The sequence below is a fragment of the Micromys minutus genome (genome assembly GCF_963924665.1).
Source record: "Micromys minutus genome assembly, chromosome: 28".
Taxonomy (NCBI): Eukaryota; Metazoa; Chordata; class Mammalia; order Rodentia; family Muridae; genus Micromys; species Micromys minutus.
In genome coordinates this window covers 39,224,281-39,247,783 of record NC_137963.1, presented here as the reverse complement: position 1 = coordinate 39,247,783, position 23,503 = coordinate 39,224,281, and the positions used below count along the sequence as shown (strand labels likewise).

The following is a 23,503-nucleotide window of genomic DNA, read 5'->3' as shown; positions in this document are numbered from 1 at the left end:
CCGGAAGGGGCGCTTCAACCCTGAGATGTGACAGAGGAAGTCCCGCCTCCGCCGCGCGACAGACTCCGCGGATGCAACCCAGCTCCGAGCCGGTCTCGCAGGGGCGGGCAGGTGAGGACGACCTCCGAGTGTGAGAAAGTCTGAGTTTGGATCGTGAAGCGCGGCGCTGTCCTGGGCTAGCCTCGAGGGAAGCGGGGACAGAGGCAGGCCTGGGAGGCGGCGCAAGGGGGCCTAACCCTGGGCGCGGCGGGGTCTGAAGCTAAAGCGATGCCCCCCGCAGGCGGTACGGAGTCAGCATCGTCCTCCTACCAGCTCCCCAAATCCCAGTGCTTCCCACCTTCACCGAAACTTGACAAAACCCCACTTCTTGCCCCCTGCGACCCAGGTCTAGACATAACCCTAGTTCTTAAACACTCCTTCCTCCAACCCCCTGTACTGACTTCTGACACTCTGTTTCCTTCTAGATTTGGTTCTGGATCTACCATGATTGAAGTGGTAGCTGAGCTGAGCCGGGGTCCTGTATTTTTGGCGGGGGAAGCTCTGGAATGCGTGGTGACTGTCACTAATCCCCTGCCTCCGACCGCCACTTCTGCATCCAGGTGGGGATGCTTGGTACTGAGGTGGTGGCCCTTCCGGGAGGAAGCCTGATACACTCATTCTAAATAAGAGCTTTGGTTGTTCTGTAACTACACTACCATCACCACCTTCTCGATCATTGTGCTCTCACTGTAATGAAGGGCTTTTTAGCAAAAGATGTGGATGACAAGACCCCTTACCCTCCTTTGCTTCTCCCAGTGACGCTCCTTTTTGAACTCAGTATATTTCTCGTTGTGTAACAGTTTTATTTCGGGGTCCTGGATTCCCTCATCACCAAGATAGTCATCTAACCTTGGTGATCTCTTAGATAATATGCTAGAGAACGCATTGGTGAATCAGGAACTAGCTCCTCATCCCTTTTCCACAGTGAGGCTCTGGCCTGGGCCAGTGCTCAGATCCACTGCCAGTTCCATGCCAGTGAGAGTCGAGTGGCACTACCACCCCCTGACTCTAGTCAGCCGGATGTCCAGCCTGACAGCCAGACCGTCTTCCTGCCGCACCGAGGTTAGAGTGTTTGTCATGGCGGGGAGAGTCATTGCCACCCAAGGGTAAAGTTAAGTTCTTGTATGACATGGTCACCAACATGTCGGTGGTGGAGAGAAGGGAGCTTGATTTGGGGTTATAAGACTTCCCTATTACAACAGAAAGAGTTGGTGGTTTCCCCTGCTTCTACTTGCTGTGTGACCCAGGTCAGTAATGGACAATGGAGTCATTTCATTGCAGCCTTTCTGACTTTTCACAGGTGAGAGAGGCCAGTGTATCCTTTCTACTCCACCAAAAATTCTGTTTTGCGACCTGAGGCTAGACCCTGGAGAGTCCAAATCATGTGAGTGAGTGTCTCCTAACCTCCGATTGCCTTCTAAGTCTCCTGGAGGGAGGACCCTGGCTGCCTCTAGCTGCTCTGACTACTGTTTCCCAACCAGACTCCTACAGTGAAGTGCTGCCCACGGAGGGGCCGCCTTCCTTTCGGGGTCAGTCGGTCAAGTATGTCTACAAACTAACCATTGGCTGCCAGCGGGTGAACTCGCCAATCACTTTACTCCGAGTCCCTCTGAGAGTTCTCGTGCTGACTGGTAAGTTAGGTTCCTGGAGGGATGGGGTAGGCTCACTAAGCCTGGGCCGAGAGGACCCGGTTTTAAGAGACAGTGCCGGGGGACGAGAGATAGGGAGTAAGTTACGATGTAGAGCTCTTCAGCCTCTTTCCATCTCTGGTTCTCCGCTCGCTCATTCTAGGTCTTCAAGATGTCCGCTTCCCCCAGGATGAGGCTGTGGCTCCTTCCAGTCCGTTCTTAGAGGAGGATGACGGTGGGAAGAAGGACTCATGGCTAGCTGAGCTAGCCGGGGAGCGCCTCATGGCTGCTACATCCTGCCGCAGCCTCCGTGAGAAGCCTTTCAGAATTGCCCTGTGTCCCCCCCATGTATTCCTGTCTGACCTTTGAGACTCAGTCCTGTATATTCCCCAGTATAAACTGTAGCCTTTCGTATCTCATTCTCCCTAGATCTGTACAGTATCAGTGATGGCCGAGGGAAAGTTGGGACATTCGGTATCTTCAAGTCTGTGTACAGACTTGGCGAGGACGTGGTGGGGACCTTAAACTTAGGGGAAGGAACTGTGGCTTGTCTGCAGGTAAGGAAAGCACCTTTATTGTGTTCAGCCCGAGGGGTGAGGGGGGAAAGGGGGCCCGTGTAAAGAGCGGTGCTTTGTAGAAGTGGAAACCGGGGTTCCTCAGAACCACCTCTAACCTACAGTCCACATTTTGGGGCTGCTGGTATGCATCTCTCTTCTTGCTCCCAGTTTTCAGTAAGCTTGCAGACCGAAGAGCGGGTACAGCCGGAATACCAGCGCCGCCGCGGCACCGGGGTTGCCCCTTCAGTGTCCCACGTGACTCACGCCTGGCACCAGGAGTCCTGCCTACACACTACCAGAACAAGCTTCTCTCTCCCCATCCCTCTCTGCTCTACCCCTGGCTTCTGCACTGCCATTGGTGAGAAACCGACCACTCCTGGAGTGAGAAGAGGGGGAAGTAAATGCTGGGCTTAGGTAGGGGTGTAGTGGGCCTTGATCCAGAAAGCATCCTGGACACCCACATCTAGTCCCATCCTCTGCATTCTCTACATCTTTCCAGGGCCCTGTTTCTTAGACGTGCCCACCTCTAGATACTGTCCCTGCCCTGTGATGCACATTCACCTCAGGCTACCACCTTGTGACTGTCCTGATCCTTGGTTACTGGGTGGTTAAGTCGCTATTCTTAATAGCATCTCTGGTTAACATGTTAACACCAAGTTTCTTTCTTCCTTTTTAAGATTTGCTTATTTATTTTATGAGTACACTGTAACAGCTGTCTTCAGACACACTAGAGGAGGGCATCAGATCTCATTACAGATGGTTGTGAGCCACCATGTGGTTGCTGGGATTTGAACTCAGGACCTCTGAAAGAGCAGTCAGTGCTCTTAACCACTGAGCCATCTCTCCAGCCTCCACCAGGTTTCTTAGATACAGGATTCGATCAAAGCTCTCTGACCTGTGCCTTCACTTCTTATTGATACGATTTGTTTGGTTCTTCTAAAAAACTATTTTGTGTTTGTTTTTAAGACAGGATCTGTCACTGTGTACGTGGCCCTGGCTTACCTGGAGTTCCTATGTAAACCAGGCTGGATTCAAACACAGAGAGACCCACTTGCTCTGCCTCCTTTCCCAGAGCGCTGGTCAGAGAGTTTTCAGTGCACACTCATTTTATTTCATGTGGATCGGGGCACATGCATTGCCATATGTGTTCAGTCAGAGGACAGCTTCCTGGAGTTGGTTCTTTACACCACCTGGGTCCTGATTCGGATCATCAGGCTTGGCGGATAGGCATATGCCACCAAACCCGGCCTTTTCTTAATTCTAGAGCAGTGGTTCTCAGCCTGCCTAACGCTGTGACTCTTTAGTACCGTTCCTCATGTTGTGCTGACCCCCAACCATAAATTATCTTTGCTGAGACTTCATAACTGTAACTTTGCTACTGCCATGGATCATAACCTTAATGTGTTTTCCAATGTCGTCTGACTGCCAGGGGTTACAACCCACAGGTTCAGAACCTGGTTTTAGAGCATTTGCCTGTCCTTTTCTTTCGCAGTGTCCTTGAAGTGGCGATTACATTTTGAATTTGTAACATCCCGAGAACCAGGATTGGTACTTCTGCCTCCATTGGAACAGCCTGAGCCTGCGACCTGGACAGGACCGGAACAGGTGCCTGTAGACACCTTCAGCTGGGACCTCCCCATCAAAGTGCTTCCTACAAGCCCCACCCTGGTCTCATACGCTGCCCCAGGCCCTAGCACCAGCAGCATAACAATCTGAAAGTGGCTCACATGCCCACCATGGCAAGAAACTGAGAACTCAACACCTGGACTCGTGGGGCCCACTTTTCCCACCTGGGGCCCTGTAGCACAGGCAATGAGAACCGGGCTTTCAGCTGTAGCGTTAATTTATTTATTTGGAGGAAGTTGGCAGCTCCTAGTGGTTTCCCTGGGAGTGGCAGCAGCAGTGAGCAGTCAGCAGATGGGCCAGCCTTTAGCTGGAGTGGTGGGCAGGGGACCCAGAAGCAGGAGTATTAGCGGAGCCCCATTCTAAGTCGGGCCCTCCCCCTTTGCAGGGCAGCCGAGGGTCAGCTTTTTGCACCAGGGAAAACTGACAGGTCCCTGCCTCCTGTAGCACTTCGCAGTCAGCAGGGAAGTCGATGAGATGCTGAGACCTAGCAAACCAAAGACTGGGAGTCAGTACAGCAAAAAGCCACTAAGGGCCTGCCCTTTCCACTCAGCCATCCTCCCACACCCTGCCTTAGCGTCCCAGCTCCCCTGCTAAGCTCTCTACTCCCACATAAGGACATTGTAGTGTTCCCAAGCAGGAACTTCCCTGCAGATCTACCTCGACTCCCCTCTTGTTGGTGTCTTCACACCTGCAGTCTCGTGATGGCCTTCTGTTTACTCTTGCCCCACAGAAATCTAGGGGCTCCCTGGCCGTCCCTTAGGCACACCAGAGACGGCCCCTCTGGTCAGTCTTGGCTACTCACGTGTCACAGCAGCCCACACCAACAGGATGCAGACAGGTACAATGGAAACAGTCCTTGCGGAGCCAAGATTCACCCAGAGTGAAGTGTTTGCCCTCGTAGTGGCAGGGGGCTAGGGGAGGATTAGAACTGCTGTCAGCAGATGAGAATTGGGAGCGCGTGCATCAGTCTCCTCTGGTCTGGGGAGGGAGAGAATCCACGCGCACCGCCCCGCCGTAGAACCTCCCTGTTTGACAGGTTGAAGGTGGATATTCCGACACAGGGTCAGGCACCTCCGAGCCTTCATCACTGCCCTCATCTCCTTAGCATCAGTCCACCTTACCTTGAGCTTGGAAGTAGCACTTGCTGTTCACTCCTGGGTGCTGTAGGCACAGAGACACCACCAAGCAGATGATCCTCCAGCCTCGCAGGATCCCCTTGGCCTGTCCAGCCCAGAGCATCCTTAGAGCCATTCCTGCAGCTCAGCTCTCAGACCTCTCAGCGTCTGTTCAGACTCCTCTGCTCTTAGCCCTTGCTCTTCCTGCCTCTCTCCTTGGGCTCCAGTCTCTTACCATGACAGTGCCCGCTGCTCCTACAGGCTGGGCATGTTTATAAAGTGAGGACCCTGGCCCCCTGCTGAGCAGAACTGGACTGGCTGTAACTCTATTTCCTGAGGTGAGGGCATGAAAACAAGAGGTCCAGCCTTTAACAAGCTGTGAGAGCTGATTCATGCCCCACACAGCTAGGGGGAGGGAGGTGGCTATGGAAGGGGCACTGGACTGGGCATTTCCACAGCAGGAGGGGGTGGGTTGAAGGCCCCAGGTGGTCCCCAGATCTCCTTGACCTGCAGAGAGAGAGAGAGAGAGAGGAAGCATTCCATCAACCCTCCTTCCACCAGCAGCAGGGGTGTGTGCTGGGATCCCTGCCTAGACCGGAGGGAGGCATTTCCTGGGGATAGCTAATCCTGTGCCCCAGCCAAACCAAGGAGCTCCAGAAGGGTGCAGCTGCCAGTCTCCAGGAGAGCAGGCAGGCATCTGGGAGAATGTGTCCTTCAGATCCTAGGGCAGGTTTCCCTGATGCATCTGAAAAATGCCCTCAGAACTCCAAAGGTAACCGTTATTTTATGCCAAGTGGACAGCGGATGCAAGGTTGCCCCATTCCTGGCAATGTTTCTGACCTCTCTCAAAGAGAAGCATCTCCAAATACCCTAACAGAAGTTACCCCAGTTTCACAGAGATGCCCCGTCTTTCCTCATGATGGAACAAAGCTTCCTGAGGTCTGAGTGTAGATTCTGCATGGGTGCTGGGATTCACATGACTACTCGCTGGCTAGCTGACCTTGCACAGGTCTTCACCTGATACCCTACTTCCTCCCCTGTATATGGAGAGTAGAGCCAGCTCGTGGGACAGACAGCACATGGGATGGATGCTCTTGGAGCCACCGTGGGCCCATGGCCTGAGGAAGGCAGCCACTTACTGAGCTAAAGCTCAGAGACAAAAGTGGTGCTCTATCCTCTAGACAACCGGAAGTGTCTGCACAGCTGAGGGCTTCTGTTGTGGACTCTCCGGGCCAGCTTCTGCCTCCCACATGTATGTTCCCAGGTGCCCTACTGCCCCTTTCAGTCCCTGACATCTGGGTTGGACGGTGGTGCTGATGAAGCTGCTTTTCCCACTTTCGTACCTTGGGACGAGGGATCATGCCTTACCCTCTTTTCAGCTAACTTTACGACTCTGCTTTTTCTTTCTTGGATTCTGGCTTTCCCCTCCCCCCCTCACGTAGACTCCAAGTCTCCTTTACTCCCCAAGCACAGCAGATACGACGTACTAATGGCAGGCTTTCTCAGGAGCCCCCTGCCTTCATTCAGCTGCCTTCATGTTACCTTTGCCTTGGCTAGGGATGTAGTTCAGCGAGAGAGTGTTTACTTACCATCTTGGTGTCTCAAGTTTCATCCCAAACACCCCCCAAAATTGAGTGGAAGAAAAGATTTTTTTTTCAGATGGATATCAAGATAAAAACAAGGAAAACTTAGCAGGAAACACGTAGGTAGGCTTCTGGGGGCGTGGAGGGGAGAACATGGCCTTGAGTCCTTGCTGACTTGGCTGGAGAAGGGATTAGAAAGGATCAAGCTTAGAAGTCTGCTTAGTAGCTCTACCACTGCCTTTGGGGGAACCCACCTGAAAGCTGAGCATAGACCATTTTCTGTGGTAACCAGAGTCGGTGCAAGTGAGGCTAGAAATCCTGGGAGCAGAGGAGGTGCTGGAAATGGGACCTGGTGAACTTTCGTGTCTGACCACACCAAACTGCAAAGTGAGGACTAGCCTGAGATGCAGGTGGAGGTGCGCGTCTATGGGGACTTCTAGCTGAGCAGAATTTCCTCCTGAGGTGACAGGGCAGCAGGGAACTGGCTGGTGGCCTGGGCACTGGAGTGTGTAGGGCATCAGTGCTTAGAGCCCAGCCCCACCGAGTCCCAGGGGAGTAACCTTTGGGGCCAGGGGCAGGACAGGGATGGGGTGAGGGGTTGGCATAGGCCACCTATGCAGGGACAAGGAAAACATCCGGCAGAGCTGGGCCAGGCTGTGTTCCAGCAGAGCAGGCAGGTGCGCATGGTGAGGAAGTGAGCACATTCCGGGGCTGAGTCACCCCAGCTCTGCCTGCTCTGCCCAAATGGGAGATGGTGGCTCAGGGAGACTTGGGGACAGGAGCCTGGGGAGGGAAAGGTCTTGAAAGAGCCCAAGGGAATCATGGGATGGACTGCTTTCCGCCCAGTGGGCAGCAGAGGCAAAGCCCCTGGATTCATCGCTTGTGACTGAGTAGACAGCGAGGCAGGTTAGAGCTGAGAGGAAGGGCGGAGGAAAGACCCTACAGAATCTTGGGGTGGAGGATCCAGGGAAGCAGAGGCAGATGGTGAGGCTCATGCTGAGGCTTCTGAGAATAAGGAGGCCACCGTCCATCCAAGTGAGAAGGTATGACAGCAGGGTCTGCCCAGGGCCTGTGAAGTGTCCAGGGAGTAGCAAGGGTTAAACTATTTGGATCTTTGCAGTAGTTTCTGGTTTTGAAGAGGCTTTCTGTGCTGGGATGGTTATTTGGATTTCTCAGGTAAACTGGAACCATGTTGGCCCATGACCGCAAAGATAGTGGATGATGTAGGAACAGAGTTCACTGCCTCCCATGGTACCCAACCTGCCACCAGGCCCCCAGAGGAAGGCTGATAGGGATGTTTCCATATAACCATTCCGACACAGAGACAGGAGGCTGCCCCTGGTATGAGGACCGGCTTGGGCTACAGAGTGAGCCCCTATTTTTTGTTCTTACTAAATCTTAAAGTCTTGAATAAAGGTTGAAAATCAGTGTTAAGTGTTTAATTTAAAACTCAAACTTAGGTCACTAAGATTAGCTTTATGGGGGTTGGAAAGGCAAGTTTGGGTTTAAGAGCACTTGTGTTTGCAGAAGGCTTGAGTTTGACTCCCAGCAATACCCCTGGAACAACTCATGGCTGTCTCTAACCGTCTATCCAGTACCAGGGTGTCTTGATACCTTTCCTGTTCTGGGGCACCTAGCACACACGTGGTGTATACAGATACACAGATGTAAACACTTAGACACATGAGTAACCGTAAGACATTTTAAGAGATTGGTTATGTGGCCAAACATAGTGGCTCATGCCTGTAATCTCAGCCCATGGGCTAGGAGGCTGAGGGGGGAAACTCACATGGGCCAGAGCAGACTGAGGGAGAACTGGCTCTGCTGTGTCGAGTCTTTCCCTTTGCTGAGTTTAGCTCCCAGGCTTTGGTTCTTATCAGCAGGACATTTCTGCTTCCCTTTCCTTTATTTAATTGTCTTTATTTTTAGCTTTAACTTTTGCTCCACAAGCCTTTAGCCGGTCCTGTGTATCCTGACTTAAGTAAAAGGGATGGGGGGCATTGGTTCCCTGTATGCAGAGAAAAGCAGGTCACAACCCTACTGCTGGCTTACCGACTGTCTGAGGTGGGCTGGTACGGAACCATGTCTTTCTGTCTGCTCTGTGGTGATGAGCTGACTAACTCCAACGGTACTCCTACAACACGGTCACTCACTCTGATTTCTAAAGTGGGAGTTGTTTGTGCTGTCTCGGAAACTGACAGGAATTCTACCACGAGCCTTATCATTCCTGATACCTCACGCCAAAGGCCATCCATCGCAAGGGTTGGGATCTTTGTGGTTTAATTCTGCAGTTGTCTTTGGTTCCAAACCAGAAAATCTGGGGCAGTTAATGGAAAAAAGAAAATGCCCCTCTTTGGGCCCGTGGCTTTGTCCATGGTGTTCTAACCCCAGCCCTGCCTCCTTCCCAGTGGCCTGTGCTTTGGTTGCTTGGCTGGAAATCTTGAGAAGAAAACTCCACACCAACTTCCTCTGCTGTAAATTTTCTCCTTCCTCATCTCTTCCTTTTGCCAACATACACCACTACTTAGCAACCCCTTCCTTTTTTTTTTTTTTTTTTTTTAAAAGCCCACGGCCCTCTTTGGCTCTTTTCCATATTTAACACCCTTGTTGAAACGCTCTGTTTTTCTTTGATGTGTCCTTTGGTCTCTGAAAGGCTACGCTTTGGTTATTTATTCTGCATGGTCCATTTCTGCCTTCCTTCCTCTCTGATCCCCGTTTTCCTTTTTCATTCTAGAGCATTTCTAAACTGCTTTTTTTTTTTTTTTTTTTTTTTTACCACAGCTGTAACTTCTCCCTGTGATTAAAATTGTGCCTCCAAATACCGTAAAAGATGTTTGTGTTTCTTTTCTTCTATTATTATTATTTTTAAAAGTTCTCAGTGGCTGGAGATACAGCTCATTTGCTAACAACATGATTGCCTAACATGCACAAGGCCCCGGTTCAGGCTCCTCCGGTAGCACCTGGGCTTGGTGGTACATGCCTGTAATCCAGGGAAGCAGGTGGTCAGATGTTTTAAGTTCATCCTCATCTCTCCATCTACTGCTTAGATTAGTAAAACCTTGTCTCAAAAGAAAAAAAGGACATTTTAAGAGCCACATTTCTTCTAAACTGTCAACGCCACATGTCCCCAGGTACAGTAAAGCTCACAAGTGACAGTTAAAAGATGGGCCTTTGAAGTTGGCACTATGTAGAGAGTCCATAATTGTGTTGGATCCTAAATGCCACCTTTATGTGCGTGAACACTTTTGTGTGCAAATACACAACAGCCCCAAAGCGAATATATTAAAATATGTGTATTTAGTATATCACATTAAAGTCAAACAAAATACATTTGGGGAATGGGGGAATGACATTGGCTAAATTTATAGTTACAAATTTAGCAGCAAGCTACTTGGTGTTCTGTCCTAAGCCCTGAGAAAGGTAAGAGAAGTCATTCATTCCCGTGAACTTCCCTGAGGAGGCTGTTTCAGGTAAGATGGCTACTAAGGCTGTGGTGAAGGAGGGACCCCGGAGGTGGACACCGGCTTGTAAGGGTGGATGATTGGTATCTCCAAACAGCCCATCGTTCTGACTGACTGTGGAAGATCCTCTCGCAGCCCCGACTGTAACTATGATCTGTCTGTTCAGACTCGCTGAAGCTGGCTGTGATGAGAGCTACAACCGGAGGATTGCTACAAGTCTGAGGCCAGCCCGAGCTGTAGCGTGAGATCCTGTCTCCAAACAAAAGTCCTCATGGAAATTTACCTCCTGTCTCTGTGCCGTTGGAGCCTTTCTTATCAGGATTTACATTATTTCTTTCCGCTGGTAAGTTATTACATTCTTAGTAGTCCCTACGCCAGTAATTAATCACCTTTGATTATTATTATTATTATTATTATTATTATTATTATTATTATTATTTTCACTAATAACTAACCAGCATTAGCCTTTATTAACTCCTCTTCTTATCTGTTTTTCTACCCTGCTGCATAATCTGATTGTAATAATAAAGACTTAAAACCCCACTTGCCAGTACTACTACTATTATTATTACTATTTTATTTTTTTACAGTCCAGTTGTTGCCTCTCTCCCAGTATGCCCTCCCATAGTTCCCCATCTCATTCCTTTTCCCCCATCTCCAAAAGTATGCCCCGCCACAGGCCGCCCCACTCCATGGAGCATTGAGTCTCTCAAGGGTTAGGTGAATCTTCTAACACTGAGACCAGACAGCAGTCCTCTGCTGTAGATGGGTCGGGGGCCTCGGACCAGCTCCTGTGTGCTGTCTGGTTGGTGGCTCAGTGTCTAAGAGATCTCCGATCAGTGTTAGTTTAGATTGCTGGTCTTCCTATGGGGTTACCCTTCTTCTCAGCTTCTTCCTGCCTTTCCCTAATTCAGCCTCAGGGGTCCCTGACTACCGCCCAATGGTTGGGTGTAAGTTTCTGTGTCTGTCTCAGTCAGCTGCTTGTTGGGCCTCTCAGAGGACAGCCATGTTAGACTCCTGACTGTAAGCACACCATAGCATCAGTAATAGTGTCAGGCCTTGGGGCCTCCCCATGAGATGGATCCCACATTGGGCCAGTTCACTGAACCTCCTTTCCCTCAGTCTCTTCTCCATGTTCGTCCTGCAGTTCTTTCAGACAGGAGCAATTCTGGGTCAGAGTTTTTGACTGTGGAATGGCAACCCCATCCCTCCACTTGATGCCCTGTCTTTCTATTGGAGGTGGGCTCTACAAGTTCCCTCTCCCCACTGCTGGGCATTTCATCTAAGGCCCCTCCCTTTGAGTCCTGAGAGTCTCTTACCTCCCAGTCTGGGGACATTCTGGAGGGTCCCCCCACCTCCTACCTCCCACAGCTGCTAGTTTTTCAATCTTTCTGCTGGCCCTCAGGGCTTCAGTCCTAGTCTCTGCCCCACCCCCAATACCTAGTTCTGTTTTCTTTTTCCTTTCCCTATCCCTTCTCCCCCCAGGCCCTGCCCTCCCTCTGCACCCCCCCCTTGCTTTCTTCTCCCTCCCAAGTGGGATTGAGGCATCCTCACTTGGGCCCTTTGGCTTGTTAATGTTCTCAAGTTCTGTGGGTTGTACCCGGGGTATTCTATACTTTCTTGGCTAATATCCACTTGTTAGTGATGTTAGTACATGTCCTTTTGGGTCAGAGTTACCTCACTCTGGGTGATATTTTCTAGTTCCATCTATTTGCCTGCAAAACTTATAGTCCTACAAAACTTTGATGTCTAGTTCTTAATGAACCACATTTTCTGTATCCATTCTTCCGTTGTGGGACATCTGGATTGTTTCCAGCTTCTGGCTATCACAGATAAGGCTGCTGTGAACATAGTAAAGTACGTGCCCCTGTGGTGTTATGCATCTTTTGGGTATATGCCCAAGAGTGGTAGCTGGGTCTTCAGATAGATGTATTTCCAACTTCCTTCTGTCTTTTTTCTCTTTCTTTTTTCTTTCTTTCTTTCTTTCTTTCTTTTTTTTTTTTTTTTTTTTTTTTTTTTTTTTTGATGTGTTTCTCTCTCTCTTTGGTTATTTTATTGATTTACATTCCAATGTTATCCCCATTCCCAGTTTCCCCTCCACAAACCTTCATCCTCCCCCCCCCCCCCCCCCGCCTCCTGCCTCTATGAGGGTGCTCCCCACCCACATACCCACTCCCGCCTCAGCACTCCAGCATTCCACTACACTGGGTCATGGAGCCTTCACAGGACCAAGGGGCTCCCCTCCCATTAATGCCAGATAAGGCAATCCTCTGCTAAAAATCCAGCTGGAGCCTCAGGTTTCAAGAGCCCTTAGGTATTTCAGCTAAGGTCTTCCCTGTTGGGTCCTGGGAAACTCTTGGGTCCCTGGCATCTGGGACTTTCTAGTGGCTACCCCCAGTCCCTCCTCCCCCATTGAAAGGAAGTGTCCTTTCAAATTCCTGACCCTCTGCATTTCTCCCTCATCTCCTTTGTATCTGAACTGCCCCCCTTTCCTTCCCTTCCTCTCTCTCAAAGATCCCTCTCTCCCTCTACCTCCTGAGATTATTTTCTTCCTCCTTCTGAGTAGGACTGAAGCATCCACACTTTGGTGTGGTCTTCTTTCTTCTTGGTTTCATATGATCTGTGAGTTGTGTGGTGGGTGTTCTGAGCTTTGGGGGGGGAGGTGGCTAACATCCGCTTATCAGTGAATACATACCACATGTATTCTTTCACGACTGGGTTACCTTACTCAGGATATTTTCTTGTTCCATCCATTTGCCTGCGAAGTCATTGAAGTTATTATTTTTAATAGCTGAGTAAGTTGTGAAAATGTACCACAGTTTCTGTATCCATTCCTCTGTTGAAGGACATCTGGGTTCTTTCCAGCTTCTGGCTATTATAAATAAGGCTGCTATGAACATAGTAGATCATGTGCCCATGTTATATGTTGGAGTGTCTTTTGGGTATATGCCTCAGGTAGAATTCCAATTTTCTGAGGAACCACCTGAGTTTTTGATCCTATCCATTCTGATTGGTGTGAGGTGGAATCTCATGGTCATTTTGGTTTCCATTTCCTTGATGCCTAAGGGCGTTGAACATTTCTTTAGGTGCTTCTCAGCTATTTGGTATTCCTCTGTTGTGAATTCTCTGTTTAGCTCTATACCCCATTTTTAAAACTGGGTTGTTTGGGTTTTTTTGGAGGTTAGCTTCTTGAGTTCTTTATATATTTTGGATATTAGCACTCTATTAGATGCAGGGTTAGTGAGTATTTTTTCCCAATCTGTAGGTTGCCGATCACGTATGTAAATTGCTTCTATTTTTATTCTTTGAGAATTTTACATATGCATACAATATATTTTGATCATTTCCCCTCCACTCCTTCCCTAACTCCTCCAGATCTACCCCATCCCCATTTCTTAAAATAGACTTAAAACTAGATTATTAAGAAGGCTTCCAGTCTTTTGTTTGATTTATGATTCTCTTCACTGCTGGTAACAGTTCACTGGGCTGTCTTCTACACGGGAGGGCTGTTTCCTGCCAAGGTCCCCTGCTGCAGCACAGAGCTTTTGTTGCTATACCAGTCTGTCTGGTTTTGCTCATCTCTACATTTTTCTCTTTAGTTCTTTTGGAAACAATTTGGGAGAATTATTTTTACAACATGATGGCTTCTGTGGCTGTTTTTGTGGTAATCTTGTTTTGTTTTGAGACAGCCTCCCAGTGTAGGCTGAGAACCTCTGTACTGACCAGACTGGCCGTGAACTCACAGACCTCCACCTGGTCTCTGTCCCCAGGGCTGGGGTTTTATAGTTAACAGGTGTGTGCTATGCCAGGCATCGCTGACTTTTGAGACAGAGTCTCTCTCTGCAGGGCTTCTGCTAGACTGACTGGATTGATTCACCTGTTCTCATCCCCCCAGGGCTGGGTTACAGGTGCACACCATCACAACTCGCTTTTACAAGTGTACTGGGGGGAGCTGAATGTGGACCCCCACACTTGTCTAGCAAGCACTTTACCCACTAAGCTGTCTTCCCAATCCAGACAATATTAGATAAAATCTACCTTTTAAAGCTAGATTTTAATTTTTTATTGCATATGTATAGGCGTTTGTTGTTGTTGTTGTTTTTGGCCTAACCGTATAGCTGTGCACCACACTCGGGCCTAGTGTCCACAGAGGCCAGAAGAGACTGTGGGACGCCCTGGGACTGGGTTAGAGATGGCAGCACCCACGTGGGTGCTGGGAATCAAATTCGAGTTCTCTGGCAGAGTAGCCAGTGCTCTTAGCAGCTCAGTCACCTCTCTAACCCCCCAGAAACTGTTTGTGAATTTCTTTAAAGGGCCTCGGAAGCAGATGTGAGGGACGTGAGTCAGACGATGACAGTGAGACAAAATGAATCAAGGGAGGATGAGACACTTGGTGACACATAGGGACATTACTGTTGTGTCCTCAGTGGGTAGAGCACACATACTTAGAAGACCAGCAACGGGATGATAGACCTCTGACAGAGTTGAAGAATGAAAACTTAGGGGCCAGAGAGATGACTCAGCACTCAGGAGCAGTCAGGAGCACCGAGTGCTCTCGCAAAGGACCCTGACTTTGTTCCCAGTACCATGTGGCAGCTCACAACCATCTGTAACTCCAGTTGGACGGGCTCAGATCCCCTCTTGACCTCCGTGGGCACTGTACATGGATGAGGCATATGTATACACACAGGCAAACTCTCCAGCACATGAAATAAAAAGAAACCTTTTTTAAAAATGCAAAGCTCGGGCTGGGGAGATGGCCCAGTGGTTAAGAGCACTGACTGCTCTCCCAGAGGTCCTGAGTTCAAATCCCAGCAACCACATGGTGGCTCACAACCATCTGTAATGGGATCTGATGCCCTCTTCTGGTGTGTCTGAAGGGAGAGACAGTGTATTCACATATATTAAATAAATACATATGTTAAAAAAATTTTTAAAATGCAAAGCTCACAACAGATTAAAAACTGTCTATAGATGTAGCTTCAGGGTGTGTCTAAGCTTTAGGATCTGGAATGAAGAGAAATTGTTAGAATTGCTCGAATAGTCTCCAGGCCAGCGATAGACACTGTCTAATCCCAGTGCTTGGAAGGCTGAGGCAAGAGGGTTGCCTCAGTTTCACCCAGCCTAGGTTATATGGTAAGTACCTGTCATTGTAATATAGTCAGACACTGTCTAAAATAAGACAAAAGGAACTAGTGTCTCTGACATACTTGGAAGGTGATTACCTCGTGAGCTTGTTCTCAGTCAGAAGGCTAGAGGTAAAATCCACAGGTCTGAATTTTATATGGCACCCCCTTCGATCCTCAACCAAGCGATTCTGTCCTAGGCTTGACCCTCCTGTGGCATGACTGTTACACTGCCCACATTTTCCCCGCACATCTTCCTGGTACTCCAGCTTCTCTTCCGCTCTTGGCCTCCCATGCCAATGCAAATAAGGAGGCCTCAGGTTACCAAGACAACCAAAGCACAGGAAACCATAAAGGTTCCCAGTCCCACAAGCATCATGGCCAATGACTATGCTTTTTTCTTAGAGACTAAGCTGTGCCTCTTACACCCTGTCTCCTTAAGTCCCGAGGCTAGAGGGTACCTCAGCCTACACCACACCCTGCCTTCCTGAGGTGGTGGGACTTAACAGGTCTGGTGAGGGACCGTGAGTGAAGCTGTTGTCCTAACACTGCTGCCTTGATAGCAATCAGATTTTGGAGTGATAAGGGTTGTATTTCCCTAGAGTCTGCTCAGAACACAAGTTGGAAGTCGCGATGCTTCTGTCTACATGACTGATTCCTATTTCATTGGATCTTGAACATTTTTTTCATACCCCACCCCACTCAGATGTTTTCATAATTTGCGTTGGACCCAAAAGTTTTGCTGTCTACTTCTGATACACAGAGAGAAGCTAATGCTTAGCCTGAAAAGAACAGTTGCCAGATAATAAAATGTGACTTCTATTTACAGATCCTTATCAGAGTTGGTCATTAAAGAGCTTAAGTTCTTTCAAAGCCACGGGTAAAATGAACATCTCCTTGTACTTAAATGCATGAAAATGTTGAAGTGAGGCTGGGTCTGCTCATGCGTGGAATCCCAGCACTCACTCAGGAGGCTGAGGGAGAAGGATCACTGTGTCTTTAAAACCAGTGGATCCCAGAACAGCCTGGACTAGAGTAAGACCCTAGTGTGCGGGTGAAGAAGGGGTGGATTGAAGGATCTGAAATGAAAAATCGGAGGTTGATTGTCATGGACTGTTCAAAGCAGGAAGGGGCAATGGAGAAGAAAAGTACGGCAGACCTGATGGCGCTCTTCCGGAGAAGGCATGCGGGATGGGGTGGATTTTCTTGTTTTAGCTCCAGAGACAGTAAAACAAGAGCACTGTGTGTGTGTGTGTGTGTGTGTCTCTGTATGTGTGGTGTGTCTGTGTGGTGTGTGTGTGTGTGTGTGTGTGGTGTGTGTGTATGTGTGTGTATGTGTGTGGTGTGTGTGTGTATGTGTGTGTATGTGTGTGTATGTGTGTGGTGTGTGTGTGTGTGTGTGGTATGTGTGTATGTGTGTGTATGTGTGTGTATGTGTGTGTATGTGTGTGGTGTGTGTGTATGTGTGTGTGTGTGTGTGTGTGTGTGTGTGTGTGTGTATGTGTGTGTGTGAATGACAGTGAAGAGGAGGAATTTTGGCTTGCTAAGGAAGACCTTCTGAACAAGGATGCTAGGTTAGAATGAGTAAGATTATTAGGAAGTGATTATGTGGGCCACATATGCAGATTAGATTGTGGCTTATAAAAAAGTTTGCATTTGCTTGGGTTCAGTAGTTTGGGGGCATTAAATTGTTACAAAGAGAGTCAGGCAAATTTAATAAAACTCAACTCATCTTTTCTAGTATATGACTTTATCAACTATTTAAATTTATTTATTTATTTATTTAGACAGGGTCTCACTATGTAACCCTGTCTCACCTGGGATTCACTAGGTAGGCCAGGCCCCTCCCCCCACCCCTGCCCCACCCCTACCCTGCCCCTGCAGAGATGCTGAGACTAAAGGCATGCACTATCATGTTCAGCTTCAATTCTATATTTTCAAGCATTCAGAGCCAAGTAGCACTCAAATCATTTTTTTCTAGGTATCCCTTTCAAAATTGCTCCTGGGGCCATTGACTAATCAAGCTGAAAAGGTCTTTAGAGATTTCTTAAGCTTTTCCCCCATCCCCCACCCCACCCCAGGCTGCCTAATGGGTCAAGAGTGCCTTAGAAGTGCCAGAGAGGTGTGGGATAAAGCTCTGGGGCATTTACCCTTGCTCCAACTAAAACAATCTTGCCTCTATTTTATTTTTTATTGTGTATCTCTGTGCTGCATGGGTGTGGGAACCACAGTGCACATATGGAGGTCAAAGGACAACTTTCTATACTCAGTTCTCTCCTGCCCTTAGTGGGGTCTGCGGATTAAATTAACTAACCAAGCTAGTGTCTCACTGGGCCTATTTGTTTTACAAATTATATTTCTTTCAAGACTTTTTTTTTTCCAAAAAAAAGGGGGGCTGTTAAAATACAAGTCAAAGCCTCTGATATTGTAATATAATTTTATTGACCAACTGAGATATGGAACAGGGAAACTCTATCTCCAAAGCCACCCAGCCAATAAATTTTACAAGTGGCCTTCAAGTCTCACCCTATTTCATTTTCTTGGTAGTGCTGAGGATTGTGGGATTGTGGAGATGATAGCTAGCCAAGTGCTCTGCCACTAAACTGTGTCCCGAGTCCTCAGCTCTTCTAATTAGAGAGCGCCTCTTTCATTTTACTAGTTTACCTTATGACTCACAGGTTTGCTGCCCGCCACTGCAATCTACAAGTATTTCCTTCTGATCTGTTGTTTGTTTATTGGAATAGAGTCTCTAGCCGGTGTCCTTGCTATCCAACCTCCTCTGGTCTGTATTACAGCTACTGTCGCCATCTTTGTTTTGCACGTTTTGAAGCAGGTCACTGTGTATCTGTGAGGATGGCTGGCCTCCTGCCCTGCTGCCTCTGTTCGCAGAGCTTGGATGTCAGGTCCTCAGTCTCTGCTACTGTTGTAGTTCTTGAAACTTTGCCTCACCTGGGAGTCCTTTGCTTAAGAACCACATCCGGAAAGATTTCTGTGATGGAATACCAGATCTGGATATCGTTTAAGAACCGGAGGTCTGGATACTTCAGGGGGCATCCTGAAGAACGTCTAGGAACACCCGGGCATCGAGGTGGGAGATCCCACGCTCACTGCACCAGCACAGAAGTCATGTCCCCATTAATGCTGGAGCCATTGGTGATCCTGTGTCCCCAACTCCTCTGGTATCTTCACACCCCTTCTCCAGTCTTGATCAGGCCTGGGGAACATTCTGGGTGTGCTGCTGGCTGTCTGTACCCAGACTACAGCAACCACTGGCCCATTTTCATCAACAAAATCCATGGACCCAGTTCAATCTGTAGCAGCTGAAGACACATCAGAGTCAGCTCCAGAGATAAGACTCAGCCCAGCCAACGCTCTAGTTCCCTGTCCCTTCACAGGGCCATCAGCAGCCCGAGCTCCCTTAAGAGCTGCAGCTTTGAAGATCTATGTAGACACAAATATTTGTATCCCAGGACTAGTTCTGCGTTCAAGGCCTCTAGATTGCACATCCCCCCCCCCCCCAGATACTGTGTTGTTGCCAAATTTGTTGTCACGGACTTTGCCCAACCCTACTTATCATGAGGTTATTTCTGGGAACCCTTTGGTCCCTGTTGTTTATTGTATGTTTTACTTTGATAATTTTTGTTAATTAAAGATGTGTGCAGTTAATCCCCCCCCCACTTCACATGGGCCACTTTGTGTCCCCTGTCATGTACCCGTGCAATTCACAATAATATGACGATACAATGTAGCAAAGCTGTCTATAGTGAGGCAGAATAGAAAGGAAAGTAAGCCTTTCCCTCTGGAGTCTCCCTCCAGCCTCCCATTAGCTGACAAGGATTAGCTGACGAGTACAGTTGACCTTTATGGTATAGGCTGCCAACAGAAAAATAACATTTTTGTATAAATACGTTCTTTAAAAAGTTTTAAAGTCACATGAATTTGTCTAGTGTGTGTGGGTGAGTGTGTATGTGTGTGTTGTGTGTGAGAGTGTGCATTCGTGTGCATGCACAAGCTGCAGCCCATGTGGAGGCCAGAAGATGACTTGGAGGAGTCACTTCTTCCCTTTTATCATGCGGGTTCCAGGTCATCAGGCTTAGAGACAAGTGCCTTTACCCACTAAGCCATCTTACCAGCCATATTTAATTTTAAAGTAGCAATGAATCAAGCTTAAGGTCTCTATATGATCTGGGTATGGGACTGTTGAAGGCAGTTGTGTGACTCAGCACAGCCCATACCTATTTGAACAGCTCTGTCTTACCTTTCTACGTTCTTTCCTTTTAACCCTATGATTAAATCTATATTGAAATATCTTTATTAAGGGCAGGTATGGTGCTGCATACAGATATCTAAACACGAGTCCAGCCTAATCTAGAGAGCAAGTTCCAGGACAGCCAGGGCTACAGAGAAAACCCCCATCAATATCTATATGGAGATATTATTGGTATTGATATGTTGATACCAATATTGATGTAGATGTAGATACAGATATAGATGAGACTGATATAGATAGACAGATATATGATATAGATATAGATATACATTATAGATATAGATATAGTTATCCACCTTCAGCTTTACTACTAACTAGTCCTGAGATTTCTGTCTGCCTTGAAGCCACACATCCCTACCTCATCTCCTACCTGGCATTCTTTAGAATGCTCCTTGTTGGCTGAATGTGAGCCAAAATCCATCCTGGTATGAATCAATGGGCTGTATAGTAGTGAGATTAACGAGGGTCTCATTCATGCTAGACAAGAGCTTTATCACTGACCTCTATCTCCAGTCCCTTGGGTACAATGTGTGGTTTTTGTTCCGATTCGACAGGAAGATAGGAAATAAGCCAGATCTGATGGTTACACGACCATGGTCCCAGAATGCAAGAGGCCAAGGCAGCGCGGTCTAAATAAGGAGACCAGCTAAAGCTACAGAGCAAGGCCTTGTCTCAACCCCCAACGGAGCAAATGAGTATCATGACTCATAACAGGCTGCAGGACAATGTGTATCACTAGCTCTCCTCACATCAAACATACATGCATTTCAAACACAGAGACATAAAATTATCTGGAAGAGAACACATTAAACCGAACACAGATATCAATTCTTGTGAGAGAAAATATGGGGGGGGGGCAGATAAAAGAAGGAGATTTGGGAGTATTTTATTAGTGCTACTGTGTGTAAGGTGGCATATGTCATTTACAGGGGAGGGTTGTATGCCACAGTGTGCCATGTGGAGTTGGTTTCAGGAATGAAACTTGGGTGGCCAGACTTGCAGGACAAGTGTCTTTACCTGCTGGACATCTCTCAGGGCCCTCAAATTGTCGTCTTTACAGGTACAAATTGAACCCAAGGGCCTGGTAAGCACTCCACCTTTGAGCCAGGTCTCCAGCCCTAAGGCATTCATGATACTACCTTAGAGCGTGAAGGACCTAAGGAGCCAGACATAGGACTGACCAAGAAGCTGGACAACAGGGTCCTTAGTAGCCTGGCAGGCTCCTGCTACTGTTGACTTTTGCCTGGATTTTTCTATCTGGGGGAAACCTGAAATGCCAGCAGGTGATGTGGGTAGATGCCACCCTGTGGGAGGGCTGGCTTAGTGTGACATGTGCTGCTGCCATGGAGTTCCCAGCACCCACATCTGGAACAGTAATGTAAATAGAAGCATCCAGCTGCTCACATCTGTCTGCAGCTCCAGCTCCAGGGGATCCAACACCCTCTTCAAACATCTGTGGGCGCCAGCACACACATACCCGCCCTCACACCACACACACACACACACACACACACACACACAAATGCTAGATGTTTTTAAAAGAAGAGTACAAACTGACAGGAACCACAGGGCGTCCTCATGTTCTGACAGAGGGAGAGCCAAGAATTTCACTCTTTCAAGAAGGATAGTACATAGAAGGGGAGGAAATTGCTGGGGAGGGCACAGAAAGGTGGCCTCCATGTTGTGATGTAAAATGACAGGTGTGTCCAGTACACTGTACCCCATCCACTCCCCTTTCTTATCTCCGTGCCTTCTAGGCTTTTTCTATTGTAAACTCTAGTCTAGCCGGAGCCCCCCTGGTGTGGTGTTGAGGGTTGAGAACAGCAAGGGAAAGGACATGAGCGAGGAACGTGAGCGAGTGGTTGGGGAGGGAGGAGATTAACCTTCACTTTTCCTTTCCTGGGTCCTTTCAGTGCCAGGCAGTCACAGTTGGCTAAGTTACAAAGAAACCCCACATCCATCCAGCTGTTCTAACAACTGCACTCCAGTGGCGAACAGCTCTTCCCTGCGCCTTAGTGACTGTGCAGACTCAAGCCCGTCTCCTTCTACATCTGGCAGACGGTTCTGATGGTGTCTCATTCCCACTCATTGAAGCTTGGGGATAGTCTTTAGAAAAAAGCCCGATCTGATGGCTTAAGCCAGTGGACCCAGCAGTCTGGGAGCGGAACCATGGGCATCTGAGTTCAGAGCAAGCCTGGAAACTCGGTCTAAAGAAGTAGGTAAATGAATAAATACAACTCTGAGAGGGCTTACCACTCATTCCCCTGACCTATTGTTCTCACTGAGCCAACCGTTCCAATTTCCTGGGTTCTTTGGCCAGCTACAATGAGTAACAGCAATGACTTAAAAGTAACTCTTTAACAGCTTAGAATTCTTAAAAACAAAACTGTATTGATACACAGTTTACACTTTGCCCATTATGGGAGACTTGAGGCAACACCCACTCTGTTATCCAGGCTGGTATGGAACCCACTATATGTCTTGGCTGGTCTCAGACTCAGCGGGCCTTCTGTGCTTAGCCCCTGTGTGCTGGGATTGCAGGGATGGGCGCCACACACAGTAGTACACCTATTCTAAGTACTGGGATTAAAGTCCTATGCCAGCACTGTCTCTCTCTCTCTCTAAAAGATTAATTTATTTTTAATTATGTGTGCACCTCCTGTGTGTGGGTACGAGTATGTGGGTGCAGGTTTGTCTGGAGGCCCGAAGAAGGTATCAGATGCCCCGGAGAACTGTCCAATGTGAGTGTTTGAAACTGAACTTGGGAGCTCTGTAAGAGCAATACGCATTCTTAACCAGCCTTCCCTTTGGTGTGTATGATGGAATCTTGACACGTTGCCCAAACTCAAGCATTCCTCCTGCCTCAGCCTTTTTTTTTTTTTTTTTTTGTGGACTACAGGTGTGGGCCACTGTACCAGCTCCATACTTACCGTCAGAGTCATCCTCTTCCACGAGGCTCACTGGTTCACCCCCACTCTCCCGTTGTTGACCTTCGTATAAACGAAGCCATGGAGATCCAACCTGCTTCTGATTTCTTTAATTCAGCAGAGTATGTTCTCACATCTCCTCACGCCTTTGCGAATGTCAGCAGCTTCTCTTCTTATCCACGTTGATGGGCAGTTAGACTGCGAGAGCACACTTCTCCAGGATTCGTTTCTCCTCTCAGCTCTTTACGGTGATGCGGGTCACTGCCACGTTCTAGAAGCTGCTTTTGATTTGTGGAAGACTTTGTACCCACAATCTTGTAGAAAGTGTTGGAGGCGTTTGCTTGGCAAAGAATAGAAGCTCCCAGCACTGGAATAGGAGATGTAGGAGGAACTGCCTTGGCTGTACAGCATGACTGAAAGCCAGTCTAGGCTGTATGAGACCCTGTTGTTCATTTGTGCGTGTGTGTGTGTGTGTGTGTGTGTGCGTGTAACAAAACAATTGGTGATACACACACATGATCCCAGCACTCAGGAGACAGAGGTAAGAGCATCTCCACAAACTCATGGTCAGCCTGGCCTGTAAAGCAGTTTCCAGGCCTGCCAGGGCTACACTGAGAGTCTGTCTTAAAAAAACAAACAAACAGAACAAAATAAACAAATAACTTGCTGTTCTTTCCCCCCCCCCTTAGGTTTATTTTTATTTATGTGAGTACACTGTAGCTGTCTTCAGACACACCAGAAGAGGGCGTTAGATCCCATTACAGATGGTCGTGAGTCACCATGTGGTTGCTGGGATTTGAACTCAGGACCTTTGGAAGAGCAGTCGGTGCTCTAAAAGTGCTTGCTAGGGCAGTCATTCTGCACCTCAACACAGTGTTAATCAGGTTTGTTTGTTGTTAAAAGTTGTTTTAGCAAGGGACTGGGGACACTGCAGGCTTTCTTTGTGACTTTCCTAAGTGGTCAGTGATATATATATTTTTCCACATGGCCTATCCACTACCACAACCTTAGAATTGAGAAACTCAAGTGTATTGAAATCTTTTTCTCATTAACAACACAAATGCTTAGTTACCATTGACTGTTAAATGTTCTTTTTTCCACTAATTTATTTGTAAATTCACTTTTCAACCCCATCACAGCAACCCTCCTCCCAGACCTACCCTCGCATACT

At 48.1% G+C, this 23,503-nt stretch overlaps 2 protein-coding genes across 2 annotated transcripts; one reads left to right on the top strand and one right to left on the bottom strand.

Annotated features, from left to right (window-relative positions):
* The first annotated feature begins 20 nt into the window (after nucleotides 1–20).
* RGP1 (RGP1 homolog, RAB6A GEF complex partner 1) lies at nucleotides 21–4,133 on the top strand. The gene is made up of 9 exons (XM_080940120.1): nucleotides 21–111; nucleotides 465–599; nucleotides 965–1,101; nucleotides 1,340–1,423; nucleotides 1,521–1,670; nucleotides 1,831–1,977; nucleotides 2,097–2,224; nucleotides 2,393–2,582; nucleotides 3,717–4,133. The coding sequence occupies exons 2-9, from the start codon at nucleotides 484–486 to the stop codon at nucleotides 3,938–3,940; spliced, it is 1,176 nt and encodes a 391-aa protein (XP_080796246.1). The 5' UTR covers nucleotides 21–111; nucleotides 465–483; the 3' UTR covers nucleotides 3,941–4,133.
* A 15-nt stretch (nucleotides 4,134–4,148) lies between these two features.
* MSMP (microseminoprotein, prostate associated) lies at nucleotides 4,149–7,963 on the bottom strand. Its single transcript, XM_080940122.1, has 3 exons — nucleotides 4,972–7,963; nucleotides 4,653–4,761; nucleotides 4,149–4,334 (listed from the first exon to the last, which is right to left on the bottom strand). Exons 1-3 carry the CDS (start codon nucleotides 5,099–5,101, stop codon nucleotides 4,154–4,156), a joined length of 420 nt encoding a protein of 139 aa, XP_080796248.1. The 5' UTR covers nucleotides 5,102–7,963; the 3' UTR covers nucleotides 4,149–4,153.
* Between the last annotated feature and the right edge of the window lie 15,540 nt (nucleotides 7,964–23,503).

Excerpts from the sequence above, each read along its gene's own strand:
- RGP1 (XM_080940120.1), top strand. The coding sequence starts at position 484 with ATGATTGAAGTGGTAGCTGAGCTGAGCCGGGGTCCTGTATTTTTGGCG. Across the intron at positions 2,225-2,392 it reads GAACTGTGGCTTGTCTGCAG|TTTTCAGTAAGCTTGCAGAC; the intron begins GTAAGGAAAGCA and ends TCTTGCTCCCAG. Across the intron at positions 2,583-3,716 it reads TGGCTTCTGCACTGCCATTG|TGTCCTTGAAGTGGCGATTA; the intron begins GTGAGAAACCGA and ends TTTCTTTCGCAG.
- MSMP (XM_080940122.1), bottom strand. The coding sequence starts at position 5,101 with ATGGCTCTAAGGATGCTCTGGGCTGGACAGGCCAAGGGGATCCTGCGA. Across the intron at positions 4,762-4,971 it reads GTGCTACTTCCAAGCTCAAG|CCCCCTGCCACTACGAGGGC; the intron begins GTAAGGTGGACT and ends ATCCTCCCCTAG. Across the intron at positions 4,335-4,652 it reads GGTGTGGGCTGCTGTGACAC|GTCTCAGCATCTCATCGACT; the intron begins GTGAGTAGCCAA and ends TTGGTTTGCTAG.